General features: G+C 45.6%; 1 protein-coding gene across 1 annotated transcript; it reads right to left on the bottom strand.

Moving 5' to 3' along the window:
- Nucleotides 1-1,418: 1,418 nt before the first annotated feature.
- Nucleotides 1,419-24,268, bottom strand: LOC135400235 (procathepsin L-like). The gene is made up of 5 exons (XM_064632008.1): nucleotides 23,983-24,268; nucleotides 23,238-23,390; nucleotides 19,473-19,852; nucleotides 12,140-12,250; nucleotides 1,419-1,876 (listed from the first exon to the last, which is right to left on the bottom strand). The coding sequence occupies exons 1-5, from the start codon at nucleotides 24,229-24,231 to the stop codon at nucleotides 1,759-1,761; spliced, it is 1,011 nt and encodes a 336-aa protein (XP_064488078.1). The 5' UTR covers nucleotides 24,232-24,268; the 3' UTR covers nucleotides 1,419-1,758.
- Nucleotides 24,269-24,554: the final 286 nt, after the last annotated feature.

Here is a 24,554-nt window from a genome sequence, read left to right as displayed (position 1 = left end):
CTCGGCTATATGTCTTCCAGTATCAAGGAACTTTCTTCCCTTCCAACGTATGGCGCTGCCTTCTTGGTCAGTATGGGCAAGAAACACCTCAATACAGAACCAAATATGCCTCCTCCAATCTGATAAAGTTCGGGAGCAGAATAGTGTGGTAGATACACTCGGTTTTCTGCACCAAAATGTGCTATGCAACATGGTGGGTTTGTTATATACATTTACGTAGGTGGATCGTCAACCCGACACGTCCAGAGCCAGAAATGAATGGAATGAAATCACCTATCTCGTTTGCCAACTCGATTTTAATGGTTGTCAATTCCTTCGTACATACATATTTATAGCACAGGTTTGTGAATAAATAAAACATCACATCATTCCTACCCTGGACTCTGAAGAGTATCGATCGACGAAGTGGTGCTGTCACGGCACCCACAAATTTGTTCTCGATGACATCGCAGTATAAAATATAGTTTTGAGCAGGGAATAGACACACGTCTCGTTCGGCGACTGCATAACTTAAGAAAGTTGTCCTCTTTCCGAAGCCCAACATCAAAGCCAAATAAAGATGAAAGGTCACATAGCCATCGTTGATGCGTTCCAGGTGATAAATCCCGTTGTATGGGTTACACACGAGCAGACGAGCGTCTTGCAACAAATGAGGCTTTGTTCGATAGGCATGGTTAATGGACTCAACGAGGCTTCTGGAACTTCATACTTAACCGTTCGTGAACGATAGGTATCTATGTTAATTGTTTCTTCCGTATCCACCTGGTATCTGAGTAGCTTCACAGGTGACCCTCTGTCTAACTCTCCACAGCCGATTATCTTTTCAGCCATGCCAAGCTTAGCGGCAAGAGTTGCGCTAATTTCCAACCCATAGTTCAGTGGAAGTTGTATCTCATAACGACCGCTACCACGTATAATTCTTGCCTTATACTGCAAATGCTTTGCTAAAAATTGTCTCAAAGGCAAAAGAATGTTTTCGCTAGCGTTGAACTCTACCTTCTCTGTTGCTTCAATCGTAGAACCAAGGAATGTCGTTCCCGATATGCTATTGACTGTGTCAGTGACATTTTTAATCGCGAAAGGGATGTTGACTTCTGTTAAAGCGGCCTCCCACCTACCCTCCAACTTCTGTGGATGGGCTAGCTTTTCTCGGAACTTGCTCATTGTGTTGTCGGGAAACACATCCAAAGACGCATTTGAGAGCAGGTTCACATAGAACTGGTCAACCATGTTTTTTTTTTCTGATGAAATTTCTACGTGTACACTTAATTTATATCACCAGAAAATGCGTTGACGTTGTCACAGCGAAACTAGTGTTGCTGTGGTTTGAAACCGAAATTACAGACGGCCAAAAGCTTGAAACCAGAGGGCGTCTGGCAACACCTAGGAATTCAAAACTGAAACCAGAACTACACGTGGAGCAACCAAGCTTGGCGTCCAAGCATTTATTTAAAACCGAAACCAAAACTACAGACGGCGTCATCGGATGTTATTGCATGTTATTACATGTCATTGCGTGTTATTATATGTCATTGCGTGTTATTAATTGTCATTAAATGTGCATCCAGGTGCCTATCAAACACTATCGACACGTGAGTTCCAATTGTTTACCTGAGTTAACCCTTACCTTATCTGGCGGCGCATGTTATTGAAACCTGTGAACCCATTGTTCACACTATTGATACGTGATTTCCATTGTTTTCTGAGATATCTTGTCGTGCGTGTGTGTGTCGCATGTAACCTGAGCGGCCCATTGTTTCAGGTCCTATGTATAAAAATGCCTATGGGGAAAGATGCTTCGGATGCGATGCCGCATTGGTTGTTCTTGTTTCTGCTCATGCGGATGTAGCCGTTCTCTCCCCAGCCTATACCATAGCTGAAAAAAAAAAGTCAAGTACATTAGCATTCACTCCTGTTAAATGTCACGTCACGTGTTTCAACTATGTGACGCAACGATATTATAACTCATAGTAGGAGGGAGTTGTAGGAGATTGGAATGACACTCTACGAAATTGATAGGCCCATGTCAGCGATCAGTAACGTTTTGTCAGTCACTTTAAAATAATAGGGCGAATAACTTATCTTTTATAACTTAATTTATATATCGACGGGGGGTGGGGTCGAAATAGCTTGTCGTTGTTCGCCACACTCAAGAGAGATGACAATTTCAAAGTAAGGCATAGGCAGGATGACCGATACTGATGGGACGGAGGCGCACTGTAGATGGGAGGCGCACTAGGGTGGTCGTTCCGCGGGGCCCGTTTCTTGAACAGAACGCACGAGGTTGCGAGTTTTTGTATGTCATTGTGCGTAAGAACCTTCGGGGAAGGGGACGTCCGTCAGTTTGCCTGGCATGGGGAAGGTGAGTTTCCCGCATAGTGTGGTTTGCGCGTCATTCTCTCAGGATGTGTTCGATAGTCTCCGGACGATTACAGTGACCGCAACGAGAATCCTCCCTGGAGACAATCTTTAACGGTTGCGAGTTCGTGAACGCAGATGCCGCCCGCAGCTGATGGAGCATTGTCTGCATGACACGGGGAAGACCTTTCGTGGGAAGAGAGAGTCGGTGATTTTGCACGATTTCCTGTACGCCAGGATGACGCACTTCAACTACCTGTTTAACGACCGGTTTTTCGGTGTCGGCCGGAACAGTCAGGATCGGCTGCACCTAAGGTGTGCCGAGGATCCGAGCTGGTCCGCTCGTTCGTTTCCTCTGATGCCGGCATGACACGGATCCATTGAAGAGTAAGATCACCCCCGGTTAACTACCGTTATATGGTGACCACCTTCACAATGCAGCAATGGAGGATGAGAGAGCAGATTGTGCCTCATGACTGGCATAGGCCTGGTGCCTAAACTCGTCAGTCCGTATTCACCAGCCGACTTGAACCATTGGTTTAGTGACGTCGGGTTTAAATCGATCACGTGATCTCTCCGGCTATGAAGAGCGGTTGACCAAAGGGTGACCACAACGCATGCGCACTATTGACATTGGCACGAGATGGTTGAGGGGAGGGAGAACGTAGCAGACGACAGGATTGTGAAGAGGAGGAAGGCTCCCGTTTGTTTTTTAGATTATGATGTTAACGGAAGAAAAGTTCAGGCGGCGCTGGCGCTGCTGCAGGTGGTTGCGGATCGGGGTGTCGGTAATCGTCGGTTATGCGTTATGCCTACCTCTGTATTTGTGAACTTTGTGAATGACAAGCTCTTGATATGGTCGCTAAAAAGAGAGCGTTTGTCATGTTATTTGAAAGGCAGCAGTAGGCATCCTCGCGCAGGTGATCGTTGTGCTTTTGTCGGTGTTCGGTCGTCGATTGTGGATGCGTATAATAACGTCATCCGCATCGACCATCGCTTTTTTATCGTCTGTTGTGCGGCCTGTGTGGTGAACTGCAACGATCAAGATAACCTCTCGATTGATGGGGCATTCCAGCAGAGTCTTTCATACGCTTTCGAGCCTGATATCATGTTCGCAACGTGTGTACAAGTGCTTGGTCACTGTAGGCTATGTAAACAGAAAGAACACTGATGCAAGGGTGACCTTATCCTGCAGGTGACTCCCATACGCATAACTCGACGTGGTACTTTCAACGTGTCACAAATCTGCAACGCGTTAGAGCATCTCTTTGCTGGCTGTGTTTCTTCGGAGTGTGACTCCTGCGGAAAACGTACTCATGGTGCTGCCTTATTTACGTCCTCGTCATATGTGTGTGTGTGTGTGTGTGTTTTCTTTGTTTGTTTAGCGCTGTTTTCGTCGGTTACCCAGGGCGTCCCTGTTTGTGAGCGTGGAAGTTGACAGTGTCGTGACCCCCTGTTAGTGCGGTGCTGTGCTTACCTCTGACCTCCTTTATTTCTGCATTTCAGCCTATAAGATTATTGTACAAATCATTAAGCACTAAATTGATTGTTCTGTTCAGCCAACAAAGATACATCATTACGTTGCGACTGTCTCTTGCTCTGATGAAATTTCACACAATGGGAACATACCTAATGTATATATTTGTCCTTACTTGTCATCTGCTATGATGCACCTGACATCACAGACGTAATAATTGCTAAAATAAACGGCCACACTTTAATGCCATTACGCTGCATCCAAGCCATTCAGAATTTGTAGTTTATTGAGACCGTGTACACAAAATACAGATGTTAAAATGAACCAAATACCTCGTAAAGAAGGATATCTTATACCGGTTTCAATAGTGGTGTTTCAAGGATGGAGCAAACAGGAAAGGACCAAAGAAAACACACACAACAACAGCTGCAGCATCAGCCACAAACAAGCCTGTGCTGCCATTTTGTTCAATAATTGTGTTGAGCTTATTTGTTCAAAGCCATATATTATTCAGGAAACACTTTTACACACCTGGTTGGGGACTTATCTATTTTTCCATGCTCATTCTTTAGAAACTTCTCTCTCGACTCCATACTGGCATTGTAAGCAATTACACTGGCACTATCATCGCACCATTACATGCCAAACCATCACCACCACCAATGCCTAGAAACTCCCCACAGCTCATGCCATGATATAATACGGCTGCCAACATTACATCATGCACTAAACAAGCCTATGAAGGCGGGGTAGTTGGTACGAATTCATTCCGCAGCAAAGAGACGTGGACAGAAGGACGACGACTGCATCATTCACTACGATCTTTGAAATCACTCCTTATTCAGGCTTTTTTTAAATTTACGAAAGAATTTGCATAGCGATGCAGTTACAGTTATCACTTCACTCTTACACAGATCACTCAACTTTGACTGTGAAATGACATAAGAGGCCTGTGTGATGCCATGAGAAAGATAATCGCCATTGTACAATTGTGTAAACTTATTTAGGGCATTTTTACTTCAGCAGCTCTTCACCGCTTTCTTGACATTTTTTCTAGTTTTTCAGTCATGCAATAGTTCTCAGACTATTCCCAGTTTTCCATGCTTTACTGGATTGCAGACATCCTGAAATACAGACGATGATTCAAGCAACTCAGCAACTGGGCGTTTGAGGCTCACATGTTTGTATCATCCATATTTGTGGCCTGCTTCGACTAATTTTCGTTTACACAGATGATAAAGCTATGAAAAATTATTGCACAGGCTGCATTTCTGCACTGTGTAGTTATGCAGTTTGACTGTGCACCTTTGTACTGAGAGATTGTGCTATTTCTTGAGAAACAACACAGTGGAATACTACAGCAAGGCACACCTAGAGATGCTCATTCTAGCATAAAATCTCAGTGCTACAGCAAACAGCAGCACTGATTATTGTCTGCTCGCTTTCTATATTGATCTGTATCATACCGTAAGGGGAAGTCTGCAGTGGAAAATTGGACGCAATGCAAATAAGCTTATACAAAGAAAAGGATGCAACTTGAAATCATGTGCATCTTAGCTACAATGTGCTGTATTACTTTTATTAAAATTTACATGATGGTATATCTTCCTTCTGCAATTTCAGTTATTTTTTTTAGCCGCATTGGTAGTTGTCACTTTGCAGAAGCCGACATATTGATCCAGTTGTGTCAGCATGAATCTATGCAACTGAACAGTTTAATGTAGTGAGCATGGTGTACTGTATCATCAAGGACAAAGCCTGGGAGCAGATTTATGGGACACAATGCTGAATTCATGGTAAAATAATGTAGATGCCTCTGCATCACTAACCACCGAACTTCAGTAATGAGTGGTGGACATGCAGAGTCTTCTGGCAACTTCTGGTAATTAATACATGTCATATGGGAGATGGTTTGCAAGATACCAGCACCCAAAGCAACAGTTTCACAGATTCTGGCCATATGCATTACGTTAGCACACAAGAAGAGCATGTAACTACTTCGGTCCACTTTACTGAACTTTAGCACCCCTAAGAGTGCCATAGAAAATGTGGGGAGGGGGGGGGTTCTAAAAAGAAACAGTAGTAGTGTGAATTTCCCACTAAAAAGAAATGAAAAATTCCACACACAACCACAAGATTTCTGAACCTATGGTGAAGCTAGCTCTTACACAGACATGTTTTTTGTGGGGCATGGCATGGTGTGCCTAAGCTAATGTCACTCACATATTTGAATAGCAATAAATTTGTATAACAATTATTTTCTTCACATATGGCATTGAAGAACAGCTTACCTGAAACAAAATAAATAATCAGGTTTGACACATATACAATCATACGTCACAGGCAAGAAAGCAGTGTGAAAGCAGTGTGCACGAGACGCCACATATTCTGCTCTCTCTCTGGTGATGATGTGAAGGCTTTCCAACAGTAAATGTATGTACGTGGTATCTTGTATTGCAACAGCATTCAGGCACTGTTTCGAATGACAGATCCATAGATGTTAGAATCATTTGTCATGATGCTGATGACACATTCTTAGCTACACCAGAACTTTGTGACCGTAGTATGCCCATATTCTGTTTATTCTCCACTCACTGCTGTACATTTATGGGTGGAGTGCGAGTCAAGGAAGAGGAGAGCTGGTGTGAAATGAGAGTACCAATGTACAGGACATGTCATACAGCAAAAACCATGGACACTTAGCATGCACCTGAGCTGGTGCAAGGAGAACAAGTTGTAACATAATTGAAGGTAAAGTGATGTACTACACATATGGCATATTAGCAGGATATTGGTTTGGTTCACTATTTTGTAACTCAGCTATTCAGAACACGTGGAAGACATGCACAACACAGCCAAATTAGAGGGTAGTGTTTCGGGTGTGTTGTATGTTGTTACCGTCAATAAATTTTCCTATTACAATTAGAGGTATTGTGGCATTTGCGATGAATAGAAGCATGATTGCAATGGGGATTCAGGTGAATATGATAAATCATGTGGCATGATTCCATAGGGATGTGTTTTTCGATTCTTAAGATTTACGTCAACAGGATCAACGTGCCTCCAACCAAAGTTAGCTTGAAAGAGGGGTCCTGTTGTTTCGGAGCCGAACCGGCTCCTTCTTTAGGGGTGACGAACTAAGAGGGCTAACTTTGGTTGGAGCCACGTTGATCCTGTTCAGTTTCTACCCAACCAGGCACACCTGTGTCAAACATGTTCACGTTTAAGATTTACCTGTACAGGATATGAGGCTACACAAAAAGAGTGCACAGATCACACCACTGTAAAGCTGCAGTGCGTCGAGTAATTTTTAACAGTCCTGCTCACAAAATGATGCAGAACACCATGCGTACATTTTTGCTTGAAAGAAAAGCCTTGAGCTTCAGGAGACACAAAAGGGACACCATTTTTTGTTTAGCGCTGTATTCACGCTGAACAGATGAGCACATGGATAAACTCTGTGGCCATATGACAGCTATCAACGACGTAAAAGGAGGAGAGCTAGTGTAACATGGGTGCTTGTTTACCCTGTTTTACTACTGTCGTCTATATCCACACTGAACACATGAGCACAGAAATAAACTATGCGGCCATACGGCAGCTGTCAGTAACGTAAAAGAACGATAGCTACTGTTAACATGGGTGCATGTTCTTCCATGTGCTCGTGTGCTCAGTGTGGATATAAACGGCTGCACTGGCTGGACAAATCTGTACCCATGTCAACGCAAGCTAACTTTCTTTTAAGTAGTTGACAACTGTCATGTGGCCATGTACAATTTATCCATGCGCTCATGCTGCAGTATGGGGGAACGACATTTCCATTTTGATGTTGCATGAACAGCTGACTCCTATTATAATTGTCAATACTATCTATCGATGAGTCTGTAGCCTATGTTTTGTTATATTCGTCTGGAAGGTGCTATATGCAGTAATTGCAGTTGATCTAATTTTCAACTTTAAGTGCAGTTCAATGGGAGCAAGAGAGCTTCAAAGTTTCTGTACACATTGCCCTTTATTCCTGTGCAATTCAAACGTACTGCAGTACGACACCTCAGATATATTGGCGGAGTCAGCATGTGGAATGTAGCAAGGATTTTTTTTTCCTTGTGCACCATTGCTCACTTATGTTCTCATGTGACCTTGACAACTAATTGAGCAGGATATCCAGAGTGCACGCTTCTATGAAAAAAGTCATCCTTGTGGAACTACGTAATAGCCTTTATTGTCTGAATATAAACAAAAAACTCACGAATACAAAGTTGTTGTGATGAATGAGTCCATAGCAGAAATTTTAAAGAGAGGATCTCCAGAATATATGTGCTTATACAATGCAGAAAAGCTGTCAGTGATTGGTCATGGTTATGTACCTGCAATAGTAATGATGCTTCCGAAAGGTTTGCAGCCTCCTTTAGCACATTGCTGTGTAGTGTCTTTTGCAGAAGCAGCCCTACAAAAGCACATCTACTGTTACCAAATGATAAATCAATATAGAAGTAAGCAGCTGTCCCTCTGAATGTTTTCTAATGTAGCAGTGGCAACACGATGCCTGAATAACAGATTTTCATTGGTCTGTTCTGCTGTGGCATGTTGAAATAAGTAAAACACACATTTCAGTTTCATCTATGCTTGCATGTGAATCCAGGGGAAATGGGGACCTCCTTAGCTTTTGCTCCGGTACTTTCATAATCGGGGAACGTAAAATCTGCTCAGATTTCGTGTTCAGTGTAGTGCAACAACATGCAATATCTCCATGCCTTGATAGTACCCACACAACAGCCGCAAGACGCTAATGCACTTTATGATCAGTCATATTGCACTGTTAGATGTCTCTGGAGATTAGACACGCTGCGAAGAGATGATAGATACTGGGATGGTTGATAAGCATGCCAGTGGATAACGCCCCTCAATTTCTCCATCGGGGCTCGCAACAACCATCTAGTATGTTATCGCTCTTACTGTACAATGACGGGGGCGCCTACAGTGTGTATCACAGGAGATGACGCTCGTAATAAGCGCCAGCACTACTTATGCTTTGTTTTTGAAGATGCACATTGACGTTCGGCCATCCGCACGCTCTCTAGGTCCCTTGGATTGGTATATGGATTTTGTCCGGTGGCACATGTCGATGTCACTCTCTTTGACCACACTTTGACGGTGCTTTTTACGTTTGTCATGCAAAAGTTCGCAATAGCGCCTTCTAAAAACAACAGCCGCATTTCGTACCCCCGGTCAAGCGTTACGCCGTTTTTGTTTACTAACCGTGCATTTAAAACGATTCTGCATAATTTTTACCAGTTAACTTCGAATTAGTGCAACATCACCTACCGCAACCAGTCTACGATAGTTTTTTCAACACACTCGTCCACAGTAGTTGCAACGTATACTTAGACCGATGTTAAACTAGCCCCTCCCCTAGTTTAAAATACGTCCCATTCAAATGCATGGGGCTTAAACCACCAGTTTAAGTAGCTTGGGTGGATGATGGAAATGGAACATTTGAGGCAAATATTCGTCCCATTGTGATCAAATCTGTCTCCTGGGCGCTTCTAGAAACTATATTAATCGGAACTTACCCAAGATTTGATGAAAAATTCTTCGTGAACCGGGGATTAGGCCTACCGGCTACCATCGCTTCATGCAGACTCTCGTGAAATGCGCATGCGCTGTGCAGGAAGCTCGCTATGTGCGCCGCCATAGGCTTCAGAGCAGCAGGTGGTAGAGCATGGGGTGGTGATCCAGGATTGGCGAACGAAAGTCTCACGTGATTGATTTAAACCCGACGTCACTAAACCAATAGTTTAAGCAAGTTGGTGAATACGGACTGTCTAGTTTATGTCATGATCGGGGTTTGGTTAAAGAGGTTGTGAATTCAATCTCGAATATAACACATTGTCTCGGTTGAAATGTAGATTTATGGGTTCCAAACATCTCCGTTGAAACCCCTTGATGCTGCGCTTCCGCGTCACGGAGTTATGGCACTGGGAATATGAGGAGATCCTTTCCGACTCATGGCTCGCCTCCTCCTCGTCCGGGCCCGCTTGCACGAAACATTCCTAAGTGCAACACTTGGCAAGTGTTGCACTAACGCGTTAGTGCACTAGGTTTGGGGTTGCAGTGAAGTCGCTTGCACGAACACTTCGACGACCGCCTTAAGTTAAGTGTTCTAAAGTGGATCGTGGCTATCCTGCTATTGGTAGAAAGAGAACTTCCGGAGTTCGTTCCAGGACGTCGTGCGTCACGGCATGTTTGGATTGTGGGGAAGTCGTCTGCTTCTGCCGTTGCACGTAACCAGTTTGTAGAACCAAAATAAGGTATTTTAATATCATTGTAGCTGCAAGAACGCGTTAGGTCACTTGTTGCGTACTTTCGTTAAATAAAATAAAGCCTGTGGCACAAAGTATGTCTCGAATTGCTCGATGATTGGGAAATTATCGCCACCTGCAGTGCAGGTGCACGCCGGTGAGAGGCACCCTGCACTCGAGAGGCACCCTTGGCCAGCGTCCTAAATTGCGCGGAGCGAGCGCCACCACTTTAGTGTTGTAAAAGTTTCGTGGAAGCCACTTACGGCTCCCGCACTACACTAAGTGGGGAACCCGTTAAGTATTACACTAAGTTTGTTTCGTGCAAGCGGGCCCAGATCTCGGTAAGACGCAGTGGTAAGCGCGACACGGAAGTGCGTAGTTACCCATCTTCATGGCGATGCCTGAAAGCAGGGAAGCGATGAACGCTGTGACGCGGCACCATAGAACAGCCGGTAAATGCGCCACTTCCCGCCTCTTTCGTGGAGCTTCTCGACATCGCTCAGCACCACAGCCGGGGGGGGGGGGGGGGCTCGGATGTGCGACATTTTTACAACACGGTACTATAAAAATCATAGGGTGTGCGAGTGGGGGCTTCGCGTATACGAACTGCATAGTGTGAGGCGGACACACCCTACCAGAGACAAAGTTCTATCCGTGTGGTTTCTCGACCCCTTTAATGGCACGTGAAAAAGCGCTATTATTACTACTACCGCAGCGACCGCACCCTAGCCATACCAACCAGTCCGAAGCAGCGACACTTCTCGCGGTTCCAAGAACAGAGAAAGTGTACAAAAACGACAACAAACACTTTTCCAAAACAGGTTTTGAAGTAAAATCCTATGCATTTTTGCACAGTTTCTGGGAAGGGACACGCAGGCTAATGCTCCGTCGCATATCGCTTAGCTTTGTCCCTGGAGTGATAATATGATGGTGGTGTACCTGCATTTACCTTGGTGCAGCTTGGTACCAGTCATCATCTCGTAATAAAGTTGTTTTGAAACTCTCATATCAAGGTACCTTATTATTTCATGCAGTCAGGTCACCCAATCCGATATTAAAGCGAGGTGGAGGTGTGGTGGGGGTATGGCATTCAATATCCCAGCAGGTCTGAATTACGCGATCTGCTGATTCGGACATCAGCTAATTCAAGCGACGTCCCAGAATTACTTATGCGACGTCTTTTGGTAGATACCGACATGTCCCAAGGACCCCCGCGTTATATGCTGGAACATCCTGTGGAAATCGCATATCTCCCAAACGTACACTGTTAAAACAGAACTTCGCCACATGGCACGCTCCTAACCAGTCATCATTCCTAATTATATCATTCTGTGCATTGATTTGTTGAAAATAGGAGGAGGCGCCTATCCGGGACAGATTTTCTTGTCCCAGATAGGCGCCTCCGACCCTGGTTTGAGCAAATCATGACACAGAATGATATCATTCGGTATGATGGTTGGCCAGGAGCGTGCTATGTGGTGTAGTTCTATTTTAACAGTGTATGCTCGCAGGATATTCCTTGAACGTCACCGTGTTGTCCCAGCAGGACTTTGCCGACAGAACAAACGAACCAGAGCGGTAGCGCGTGGTATGAAGCCACACCGTCGCACGCGCCCTGTACATTGCGTGCGTTAGTGTGTACACTACAACGCTCGGCCAGTCAAAGGGACCCAGTACAACATTCAGCACACTCTAAAAACAGAACTTCACCACATAGCACACTGTGCACCAACCACTGCCAAGAATGATAGGGTTATCGATTCCGATTCGAAGAGAGAGGTGGGCGTGCGCCTTTTTGTGGCAATTTGGATATATGATAATCCCAAGTAAACGCGAACGCCCACCTCTCTCTTCGAACCAGTAGAGATAACTCTATTATTCTTTGCAATGGTTGGCGGACAGCGTGCCATGCGGTGAAGTTCCGTTTTTAGAGTGCACGTGACGTCGCATGCGAATGTCATGTATCAGCTTCCAATAACAGAAAAAAAGTGCTGTCACTAACCTGTTCTTGACTATCCAGTAGTCGCCATCAGCCCCTGTACCGTAGCCAACGACAAGGACCCCATGGTCGAGATTACTAGAGCTGCAGTGAGGTTCGTTGTAAATGCCGCCACTGCAATGAAACATAAAGTGCCGATCTAATGTCAAATCTGCCCATAAATCTGAAATCTCAGGTGGTTGGCTTATGCGGGAGCAGGAGGAGTCATGCTCTAGCGCACCTGGAGGCAGGGCCGGCGAAAAGGGGGCGAATAAGGCGACCGCCTTAAGCCTCGCGCTTGCATAGGCCCAGTGCACGAAGCCCTCAACCAGTGATTTGATTTGATTTTGATTTGATTTGCGATTTTGTGGCCCATAGATATCTGGGATCATGCTGCGCCGTACTAATTATGTTGGTTTATTGAAGGCTAGCTGGTTTGATTCATTGCCCATAACGTTGTATCACTGGGTGTGCGTTCACCTCATGTAATTATGTAGTGAGCAACGTACGGTCAATTTTCAAGCCATTGTTTGTGGTTATTTTGTCATAGGTAATGATAACACCTTTACTGAGGTGCGGAACTTTGGGTACCTCTAGGCGAGGGCGTCACCAAATATTCCTCTGTTTCACATTGTGAAACTTCAGAGGTACACCAGGCGAGGGGATCACCGGGTCCTCTACCCGAAGGGGGATTCCAGATGCACCCGAGGCGAGGGAGTCAACCAGTGATTACTTTTTTTTTTTTTAATATCAAGTATGCACTTAATCGTGCGAAACAGGCCCTGCACACCCCTATCGCCGGCCCTGCCTGGAGGTGACCAACGTTCGAATCTGGGCGCTGGCTCTGTTGTCGGAGCGGGTTCCGTAGACGCCTCGAGACCAATGTCGGCACGCTTCCTTGTGAGGCCAGCCCAGCACGCACGATCCCCCGCTGAAGTAGTCGTGGCGTTGCCCGAGACCGAGCGTGGCGGACTACGGCGGTTCCATCACCATACATCATACCATCACCATATCATCGCCACCACCACCATACAATACCACCGCCATCATACCGTCACCACCACCGCTGTAGTGCGCCCGTAAACTTGGAACATCTTCTTGGACACTGATACACCTTTCGGTTTCAGACCCTTCGTACGGTTGTACGATCGTGAAGTAAACCGCCCTTGAAACACAGTTTCCCTCTATATCTATCGAAGTACCTGCCTTTCGTCTGACCACGTAGACCTAAACTTTAGTAGAATCTCAGCGCGATTGCCATCGCCGTCACTTCTTGATCGGTTTCCGGGAGACGACTGCAGGCAGTGCTGTTCGTGGTAAAGGCAAAAACACAGCAAAGGCCTACTGCGGCAGTAGGTCTTTGCTGTGTTTTTGCCTTGGATGTCGTCGGGCATGTCAATATGTACACGAAAGCAGTATCTACAGTGTTTTCTCAAGCAGCATCCCACATCATCATCATCATCATCATCCATTCATCTAGCGGTGCCTTTTCTTATTCAACTCTGGCAACTCCGAGTTACTCTCAGCCGGCGAAAAACAGCCAGAGTAACGGAAATGACGTCATAACCCCGCTGCGAAAATTAGCCAGGGAGTGACAACTCTACCTTACTCTGCTCTGAAGAAAGGTAGCCGTCGTTCTGACGTCACACACAAGCTAGCAGACGACTATGCGTCGTCTGCTACCTACCCTCTTGTTGACAGACAATAAGGGTGGTGTTCATTTTCGAAATGTAGGACTGGTTAACAACTGTCGAGCATTTTCAAAATCTGCCGGAGTGCACGCATCCGCGTTATAAGTTGTTAAACAGGGTGTCTGCCAGCACTTCCACATCGTCTCGCCCGTCAGGCCAGTCCGCCATTTTGAGCGCAGAGTAACTCTAGCCGTTCGAAAATTACGGTTGAAGTGGGCTACTCTGGAGTCACGTGATGATAAAGGTTCTGACGTCGTTACCCAACTCCTGGCTACTCGGGTTCAATAAGAAAACGCACCCTATGTTGTTGTTGTTGTTCAAGCAGCATCATGCGGTCTGCACGTGCGTGGATACCACATCCCAACCCGATCCCACTTCCGATGGCGCAAAGCGGTACGCGTGTGGCTAACACGACTGCAGTTTTCCGTGAAATGGCAAAAAATGGCACAAGATCGCATGACAAGAGCGCTGAAACGGGTTCCCTTTCACTGTTGACGGCAGGGACGATAGCCAGGTACATCTGTACCCGATCGTTGTGACGTATTGTGCCTGGCTGTCCACGCTGTTGCATTTTGATGGGTTACAGATAGCTACGCGGAACGGTTGTCATTGGCATCCAAGCACTGCGAACCGCAAGAGTAGCTCAGCCGAACTCCATGCGGACTGGGTTACCTTCGTCTATGCAGCTCACCGATGAGCAGAGGCGCACCGCACAAGCTCTTTATTACTCTGTTGTCGTAGTTCGTTTTCCAACATGGCCGCCTCCGTGGAAAGTACGTTGGCGAAACAAGAAGCTCTAATTGCTCCGTGTGCCGCATGATACGCTTCAATACAATTTATAGTTTCGCCTACCACATCACTGTTGTCCGTTTGCGGTTGTCTGAATGCACGCGTGGAAGTGGAGTCGTGTTTCGTCAAACACCACCTTTGCCACCTCCTCATGTGAATGTCGTGTAATGCAAGTTTAATTTTGTAAATTTTTGCGAGCTTAAGTCGGAAATTTGCCTAGTAAAGGTCACTTTTTTACCCCACCAATGTGAAGAGCGTGTCTAATTTAGTCAGATTAATGATAATTGACGGGGATATTCAGGAGCTATCCCATCGGAAAAAATAGCCGAACATCATGCTCTACGGAGGTCGCACAGAATAGCGCACAATGAATTTTTCAACGCAATCTTTGTCAGCCCGACGAAAGGAGGTTGGAAATCCAGCCCTCCCCGACATCTCAGAAAGAGATAAAACAGGCACGGCTTATCACGTTCGACTTTCGCTGGGATAATGCTTTCCCTCTCCCAATTTTAGGAACTGTTACTTTTTCTACTACCACTCTGTGGGCTGGCTTCGGAACCTCCTTTCGTCGCACTGAGAGCGATTGCGCTCAAAAAGTCATCGCGCGCTATGGTCCAGTGCTCCGAAAAGCATGATATTCGGCTATTTTTTCCGATGGGATAGCTGGTGAATATCACTGTGAATTATCATGAATTTGAGTGAATTCGGCACGCTCTTCACATTGGTGGGGTAAAAAAGTGACCTTTACTTGGCAAATTTCTGAGTTCAGTTCGCAAATATTTACATAATTAAACTTGGAGTACATTACATTCACATTAGGAGGTGGCAAAAATCTAGTAAGAACAAATGCTGTTGACCGCATGATTCTAGGTGGCGTAGTTTTTTTTATTATAATTCAATGACACGTTTTCTGGGACACAGTGTATATCTGAACAGTGTGTCGTACGACAACTGCCTCCGCACCGGATCCGTACCGCAACGGAGAGGTCGCAGTGTGAACCGGGCATGATGTCGAGGATACGGGCGTGGTTTGGGGTCAACTGGATTGTTTAAGCCCACTGGCCGCATTGCCGAGGTGACAGTTTTTTTTTAAACGTCTGACTACACAGGTAGCTTAACTCCCATAGGCACCTTCGGCTTCAGAATGCCGTGATAGAGCTGGACAAAAAGGTACAGAAACTCCGACTTAACCTAACAAAACAACAAGGTTTACTCAGACGTTTCGTCCGCCATACGACGGAGATCATCAGTGCCAAACTGAATGAGAGATAACACAACCGGTCGCTATTTAAGGAGATGGGAATATTGTTAGGGAAGGGGGCCACGGTTTATGTTATAAACAGGGTGTCGGAGCGAACCGGAACCGAAAACCGAAAAAAAAACGCTATTTTGGTGCGAACCGGAACGGAATCGAAACCGTATACGTTTTTTTCGCTCAGGAGGGAAACCGAAAAATATATTTAACGGTTTTCAGCCCAAGAAAAAACTTCGCCGGTTTGGACTCCGGATCGGCGAATGAAACAGACGTCGTGTGCTCTGAAGTCATGTCATTGATACTATACGAGGGTTACGGTTACGGTAGAATGTATGTCGGTATGACCCTTAGGCTTCCTTTGTAATGGTTTATCGTTCGCGCACGCACACAGACTGCGAGGTACATGTGACCCTCTAGCAAAATGCCGTAGTGCTAGTTTTAATTTGATCCCCCCAAACTCTCCTCAACTAAAGAGCGACCCAAGGGGGCTGCATAACGGCTTCTTTATCGGTAATGTCGCGCAACGCGTCCCTTGTGTGGGAGCAGCTAAGTTGAATACATTTACGTATACGCGAGGGCCAGCCCGTGCGAAGTGGCAACTCTTTTGTTGACAGGACACGGAGAAAATGAAACGGAGCCGTCGAGCGCGTTTGTGAGTGAAGGTGTTCCTCGATTTGCGTCGTGCTCGTGCGGTGGTGCTTGCTGGCTAGACAGTAGCAACAGATATTCGGATGGGACGCGATCGCTCCAACCCAGCAAGAAAGTACTTTATGTATGATATCACGACAAACAAGTCCGTTTGTAGCATGCACTTCAAGAAAGGAGAAAGCCCATTTGAACAGACACTAACCTACAGGAACTAGGAACTACCAATTTCACATCTGTCTATTAATATTAAATACCATGTATGCGGAATAAACGGGTTTACATTTTGTAACATTGATTTTTTTTTTGTGGGGATGAATTTTCCTAGCAGAAGCGGAACCGGTTCAAAAACCGGTATGAACCGTTATTTTTTTTGCTCCGGAGCAGAACCGGTACCGGATCGTTTATGATGTAATCGGAACGATAACCGGAACGAAAAACGTTTCGGTTCGACACCCTGGTTATAAACCCAGGGATCACCACGTATGTGCAAAGACTCTAGAAGCTTTCTGGGTCCCCAACTTTGTTCTCGTGCCAAGGTCACCGCGTTGTTCAAGTCAAAACAGTGCCCTGTGTCCCAACAATGCTCTGTAAGCTCCATCGTAAACCGTGTGGCGTGCGTCGCGCTGTTTATGTCCCGCTTGTGTTCTTTGAGACGAGTGTTCCGTTTCCTGACTGTCTCGCCAATGTATCACGTGTCACAGTCTTGGCATTGTACTTTGTAGACTACTCTAGACTGGTCTTCCGGGGGGACGGGGTCCTTCGGTTTCGATATGACACTTCGAAGTTTAGCATGCGGTTCGAACGTAGTCCTGATATCCAACGGAAGCAAAGCCCCGCGGATAGATTCAGAAACGCCTTTGACATAGGGGATGACAACGCGTGTCTGGCGGGTGCGGTTCCCGTCTTGCGGTCCAGATGCTAGCATGCGCTTGCGAGTGCCCGCGGTACACCTGCGTGGGGAGCCACGTTTGTCCAGGTAATCGGCGATCGTCGCGTCCTCAGAAGCCCGTAACCCGGTGCAGGATGATAACGGTTCAGATCGGTGAAATAACGTTCGTACCACACTCCGTTTGTGCTCCTTGGGGTGGTGTGAGTCAAAACCAAAGAAACTGCCACTATCACAAGGCTTTATATAGACACATGTTTGATTGCCTCCCGAGCTACATCGACGCGCGCACACAGCATATTACGTCAGCAGTACGAATAATATACCGTGCATAATTAGTCACGGCGCGTTTACATTCGGACGCACTTCGTTTGCGCTGTAGCTGCATCAGACACTCCGAAGTCGATGGCTCATCGGCCTAACCAAACTTTGCTGTTTACCAAACTTTCACTTTTCCAGACCGAACGATACCAATCACACATGGCAACAATACCAGACGAGGACAGAGAAAAATAAATCATGTCAAGTTTCATTACACATAACGATTCGAAATGCATACAGCTCTCAGCGGTGTTGAGAACTCCAAACAGGAGAGTATCGTGATGACCACACGGAAATTCTGAAGGCTCGATTCACCATTTCTCACCTATAGAGCTAAGCGTACACTGAGCGATTACTCGTTTGCATTTCTTCTGTAACTGGGAATAATGGGTCCGTTGCAAAACATCGTTGGCGCACAGCTGATTCCTGCTGGCGCTCACGCCGACATCTTGGCCAGTCTCGCCATGACGAAAGCTTTTTTCCGCGGGGCCAGCAACAGGGGATGCATTACATTCATCTGTTCACGCGTGTTAATCTTGGTCTACAGCTCCGAGATGTAAACTGCACATTCTGTTTAACCTAAAAAGCGCGCTAACTCGTATTCCGATGCACGAACACACGGCACGGATACAGGGGTGCAAGGAATAACAAGCCTACTCTGACGATCGTACCTCTACTACCAACACCCACTATATCGCTCGCGCTTCATGATGATAGCCGCGCCCATAAGCCTCATTTCGTATTCCGACTAGCTTTCGCTACCAGTTTCCATTTGCCTTTGTTTTAGTACATTGGAAGGTGTTCACGATAACAGTTCCGAGAACACGATGAACCAATCGCTCTATTTCGATGGAGCAAGTGACATCACGTGCTAAGCGTACAGTTGATGACTTCTTTTATGTTGTCATTTTGTTGTTGTTGTTTCTCATATAGGCTGACGCAACTTATATGTAAATCTACACCCAATTATCCTTATCGTATCGTTCTCGTGAAATTCTTCCGATGCACTAAAACTAAGTAATACTTGGTATTCTACCCATACCGTCTGCAGTTTTTTACGTCTGCAGTAGCATATACCAATGGCGCATCCAGAAATTGCAAGTCCGCCTCGGCATTCGTTATAGCATCCGAAGGCGTAGCGCAAGGACGAGGGCTTTCGCGTCAAACCTCATCAACAGCTGCGGAACTCTATGCCATACTTTTCTTTCTGCAGCACATCGTTGATTGGCTCCGCGGGAATGGGCTGTGTTCACTGACTCAAAATCTGCACTGTAAGCTATTGAGCATCTGGCATGCGGGGCTTATCCGCACACCTAGTGGTGCATGTGTTAATGGCTTACCACCTTGTCTACGAAGCAGGGCACAGGTTGGTTCCCTGGTGGGTTCCTGCCCATTGTGGTGTCGTGGGGAGTGAATATGCCGCGACAGCGCCACAGAAGCAGATCTGTCGTCTCGGAGACTGACGTGTACTGCGCTCCTGAGAGGTGGCCGTCGTCCCATACATGGACGCCTCGTGCCTCCCCTGGCACGAGTCCTGGCCAATAGACTATTCTGACATTCTCCCCCATCTATGCCGAGAAGAGTTGTTCCAACAATCGCTTTCAGCATGCCACGAAGGAGTTTTTGAAGTGAAGAACAATTTTGAGCGACTCACTGCTCACAAGTGGGAAAATTTGGCAGCAGGTAGATAATGCCACGCCACATCTTTAGCCCAGCCACGTCTCTTGGAGGAAGATCACTTCAAATATTGAACAATGAGCAACTTACCTGTAGAATCGGAAGGACTGATGAGAGGCATCGATAGCTGCAGAAATGGGTCCAGATGTGGCCACGGCACTCTGTAGAGCGTCTTCGGTGCGCGGTGTGACGTCAAGAGCTCCTAGGTCAGTATCTCCTACATTGCTTTTACTGAACTTGCAACTTCCTTTACGAGCCGTGTACGGATATGACAGTTCCGTGTCGATACCATCATTGTAAAACACGTATTCAAAAGCGCTGTTCATGTTTCCTCCTTCGCAGCCTGATGACCCGTTATCACAATCCACCAGGTTCTGCGCACTGAGGGAGACTAGATTTCCCGTGTCCCCGAAATGCTGCCCTTCCAGAGCTCCAGCCGCTGAGAATGCCCAACCGGAAGCACACTTACCCTGCATAACACGTCGACAAGTACACTTTATTTCTGTGGACGAGAAGTTTCATGGCTTCAGGCACTACAACCAACTGTTGATGTTATTTTGGTTAAAAAAAAGTACTGTTTGGAACACGGTTGTCTATAATCTATATAACCTATAAAGCCTTAAGGCTTTAATTAACACAAGTAAGCGTCAGTTCTTCACGGACATGAAAGAGAAACTAGAGAGTAATACGAAAATTCTGTGGAGATATATTAAGTCTATCAACAAAACTCCCGTAGGGATCCCGACTCTTCTTTCATTTAATGGTGACACAATTTCGGACGATACCGCAAAGGCTCTTAATGACTACTTCCAAAGTGTGTTTCACCACGATTTGGCACTACCACTGCCCAGTCACGAACATAATATTCAAACTCCTATGCCCGAACTGTGTATAACCAAGGAAGGAATCTCGAAGCTACTTAGCTCTTTGAATATCCATAACAGCCATGGGCCGGATGGCATCCCACCTGCTGTGTTAAAAATGTGCAGCACAATCATGACAGAGTATTTATTCGTTATATTGAGGCGATCTTTGGAGCTGCGACTGGTACCGACTGAATGGAAATTTAGCAGCGTGGTCACTATCATTAAGTCGGGTGATAGATCACTGGTCCATATTTATAGACCTATATCCTTGTTGTCTGTTTCTTCAAAAATCATGGAACACATTATATACTCGTCGATAATGCAGCACCTAACCGTAAATAGCTTTATCTCTGATTATCAACACGGCTTTCGATCAGGATACTCGTGCACCACACAATTGATCACATTCTACCACGACATCGTATCTTGCTATGACAAGGGAGTACGAGTGGACACTGTTTTCCTAGATTTTAGGAAAGCGTTCGATACCGTACCCCATTCACTATTAATTCTCAAATTGTCTACTCTTCAGTTGGATCGCCCTGTTTATAATTGGCTAATGGACTACCTCTCTTCAAGAGAGCAAGCTGTTGTATACAAGGGAAAAGTGTCTCGACGCATAAGCGTAACATCTGGTGTGCCCCAGGGCTCTGTCCTAGGGCCACTATTATTTCTTGTTTTTATCAACGACATAGGTCAACAAGTATCGTCTGAAATAAGATTATTTGCTGACGACTGCGTACTATATCGAACGATCAAATCTGACGAAGACATAACAAGCTTGCAGATAGATCTAGATAAGATATGTCTATGGTGCGAGAAGTGGGGCATGTCCTTAAATGTCGACAAATGCAAGGTGCTACATTTCCAGTGCAAACGAGAACCGCACGCATACACATTAAATAACATCACCTTGCAAGCTGTTGAAGAGTTCAGATACTTAGGAGTTTTATTCTCTGCCGACCTGAAATGGACTAGTCACGTAAATAACGTATTTAACAAAGTCAACAAAGCTTTAACTTTTTATCGTAGGAATCTCAAGGGTACTCCAAGAGAAATTAAAGAGTGCGTATACAAAACATGCGTACGCCCAATCTTAGAGTACGCGTCACCTGTTTGGGATTCCCCGTCTTCTTCATTACGCGAAAAACTAGAAAAAATTCAAAAGAGAGCAGCAAGGTTGGTTCTTAATGAATATTCCCCGTTCATCCGTTCAAGCATATTGGTATCGGAACTAGGGTGGCCTTCTTTGGAAACGCGAAGAAGACAAGCTCGATTGAAATTACTTTGGGATATCTATAATAACAAAAATGGTGTACCTCGTGACAAAAACCACATTATACTTCGCACAGACATGATCATTTATATAAGATAAGGCCTTACGACACCAATACAACAGTTTTCCAAAAATCATTCTTTCCCCGAACGATTGAGGAATGGAACAAGCTTCCCACTCACGCATTTTCTACTCCGGACCCGGAACATTCTGCGAATGGCCCGAACTTTACCCTCACTGGATAACCGTATGAAAAAAAAAAAAAAAATCATTGCAAGACTTACTCGGAGGTTGCTTTTCTTTTGTGTTTTGGCTGTTATACATTTTGAATATTTTTGTACTTGAAGTTTATCAGTTATGAGGATTATTATTGCATTTGTATTATTGTTGCATTTGGTGTTTATTATTGTTATTCATTTTCCTGATACATAGTTTGTAACATTTTTCTGTGCCTACACACCCCTACACTAATGCTCCGGCGCTGTAGGGTACTTACGTAAATAAATAAATAAATAAATAATCTCCATCCCGCGGCCGACAGTCCCCTATCGGCGATGTCGGATACGAAGGAACTATACCAATACCATCTCCGAGGTAAGGCCACGCAACGGCACCTGTCGTGAGAGAGTCCCATCGCATACTCAGTGTCGTCTGCTAGGGAAAGCAGTCGAGCGCGGCCTGCCTTCGTGGAGGATATCGGTATAGTTCGTTCTTGCGCGACATCGCCGATAGCGGATCGCCCCAACACTGGCTGGAGATTTTAGACAACCGTGTCCCATACAGTACAATGATGAACACGGCTAGTAATTGCGATAATGAAGGGTATACTGTATCAGGCACAAAAATCAAGGCTATTTTACATGCGTCGCGCTATTTCAAACAAACAACTGTGCAAATAACGAATAAAAACCGTCGGTGCAAGGGAACAAATAAGATGAAGGACGAAACGACACGAACAGTGCAGGTTCCGTTCTTCGTGTTATTTGTTCCCTTGTACTGAAGGTTTTTGTTCGTTTTAATCATGAACTAACCTGGCCAATTTTTACCCATCTTCACATTATTGTGTAAATAAATTTGTGATGCGATGCTTTCTGAGTGCTTACCCGGTGATAAAATGTTAGGAAACCTGGGTAACTGTATGCAAAACGTAAGCAACGCCGAGGTGAAGATGAGTGTGGCGTGCGAAGTTACAAGGGCCAGTGCTAAAGACATAAACGGCATTAAAAGCTGTCATTGCAGAACACCGAAATCAGCGCACAAATTTGTCTGCTTTGTAGGTGCACTGAACATAATAATGAACTTCTTTCATAATGACGTTTGCACCTGTTTCTTATTCTGTACAAAGTTTAAATATCTATAACGGTATTATGTGAGATAAATTAGACGAACTATACACATTTTGGACAACATCATACGAATGCACTCTTCTGCTCCAGCGTTTCTCGCGAGTACACCTTTGGGATCAGACGTGCAGGACTCGATGTCGTTAAGCCATAGCCAGAGATGGTGATGCCTCGTCTTCGCGTCGCTTTGCAGCTCTCGCTGTAAACCTCGCTCCTTTGGGAACGTCGTATTGTTGTGCCTTAGTGCAGTTCAGTGCACATCGGTGATGAGAATTTTATTTTCCTTCTCGCGTTTTGTGGGCGCTCCAGTAAATTACTTTGAAGAGAAAGAGACGAAGAAAGAACAGCAGAACTCTTGAAAATGACGTACCTGATCTTTCACCTGAGTTACATAGTGATAATCACGCCAGTCGATCTCGTCCGGAATATCGTGCAATGAAGCTTCGTTGTGTACACCCAGTGCAGTCTTCTTTCTCTCGTTCGGACGGTAGCCGAGGTAAAGCTGGCGGTACTCCTCCGATGTCTGCAACAAATAAGAATCATGAAGGACGCGTTACTTTAAGTGTCACGTTTATTAGCTTGCTCAACCGAGTCACATGCACCGCCTCTTCTGACGTACGTGCGGCCTAAAAAATCCCCCCTCCATACCACCACCACTACTACCGTCACCACCACTACGTACATGCCAATTACATCGGAGGCAGCTATTTCAGTGCGCAAGCTAGAAGCTTCGTATTGTGTCCCATTGTGCTGCTTCACTTGTCGACACACGAGGCAAAACGCGTACCACGAGAGAAATATTTTGGCGAGTATTAAATAGACTCTAAAGAAATTGTCAGAGATTCTTCCAATACCGCATCGTGCGTCAATATGTCAAAGCAACTGAATACATGGAGGGATAGCTTGAGGGTTCGCTTAGACGAGCGATAACATATATATTAGATTTTAGCTTCTTATTTATCACGTTACGCAAGGGTGGTCCTTATATGGTTGCCTCTGAACCACATACATGCAACTGGTTACGTCTTCAATAATCCCAATTCCATCAACAGCTTTCGTAACAGCATTTCACGCCCCGTTGCAACGTTTCTATCGAAAGCCAAACGAATCCTCACCAAATCAGCAAAACTGTTGACTGCCACCGTGTGCGTCCGAAGCCCCAGGTCATACTCTAGGTTGTGCCTCCGGATGAAGTCCAAGTTGTCTTCCCAGATGAGTCTTCGCTCGTGTTCTTCTCCAGGTACATATTCCTTGCTGTGTACGCCCTTGTAGATTTCCCAGTGTTCGTCTAACTGCGGCCTGGGCACTCTCCGTGCCAGGACACAGCAAAGAACTGCAGAGAATGCAAGAACCCGAAAAGACATTGCCTCGGTTACCAGGATGCAGAGCACGAATGCGGGATGCGACATTTATATCGCCTGCAAAGTGCCCGAGATAGTCTTATCTCGTTCATTCAATGGGCTAAATGGTCAGTGATATCGACTGTTCTGTGGTTGGTCGAGTACGAAGCCCTGCAGGACTTGAATGGACCCTTCCGATAACAATTCAAATGATACGAACCTTTGTTTCCAGCCTGACTGTGTGTGAGAAAAACATGTGGGTCATACGTACTTTCAGCGCTGTGGAAATGCGAAATCAGTTGCGCGAGCGTCACCAAATTTGGCCTCCGGGCCCTTCCTGCGAGCAG

Source organism: Ornithodoros turicata, chromosome 7 (genome assembly GCF_037126465.1).
Source record: "Ornithodoros turicata isolate Travis chromosome 7, ASM3712646v1, whole genome shotgun sequence".
Taxonomy (NCBI): Eukaryota; Metazoa; Arthropoda; class Arachnida; order Ixodida; family Argasidae; genus Ornithodoros; species Ornithodoros turicata.
This window is presented reverse-complemented; position numbering and strand designations above follow the sequence as displayed.

Coding starts and splice junctions, on each gene's coding strand:
- LOC135400235 (XM_064632008.1), bottom strand. CDS start 24,231: ATGTCTTTTCGGGTTCTTGCATTCTCTGCAGTTCTTTGCTGTGTCCTG. Junction 19,853..23,237: donor TAACTCAGGTGAAAGATCAG/GTACGTCATTTT, acceptor CGTGTTATGCAG/GGTAAGTGTGCTTCCGGTTG. Junction 1,877..12,139: donor TACTGGATAGTCAAGAACAG/GTTAGTGACAGC, acceptor TTTTTTTTTCAG/CTATGGTATAGGCTGGGGAG.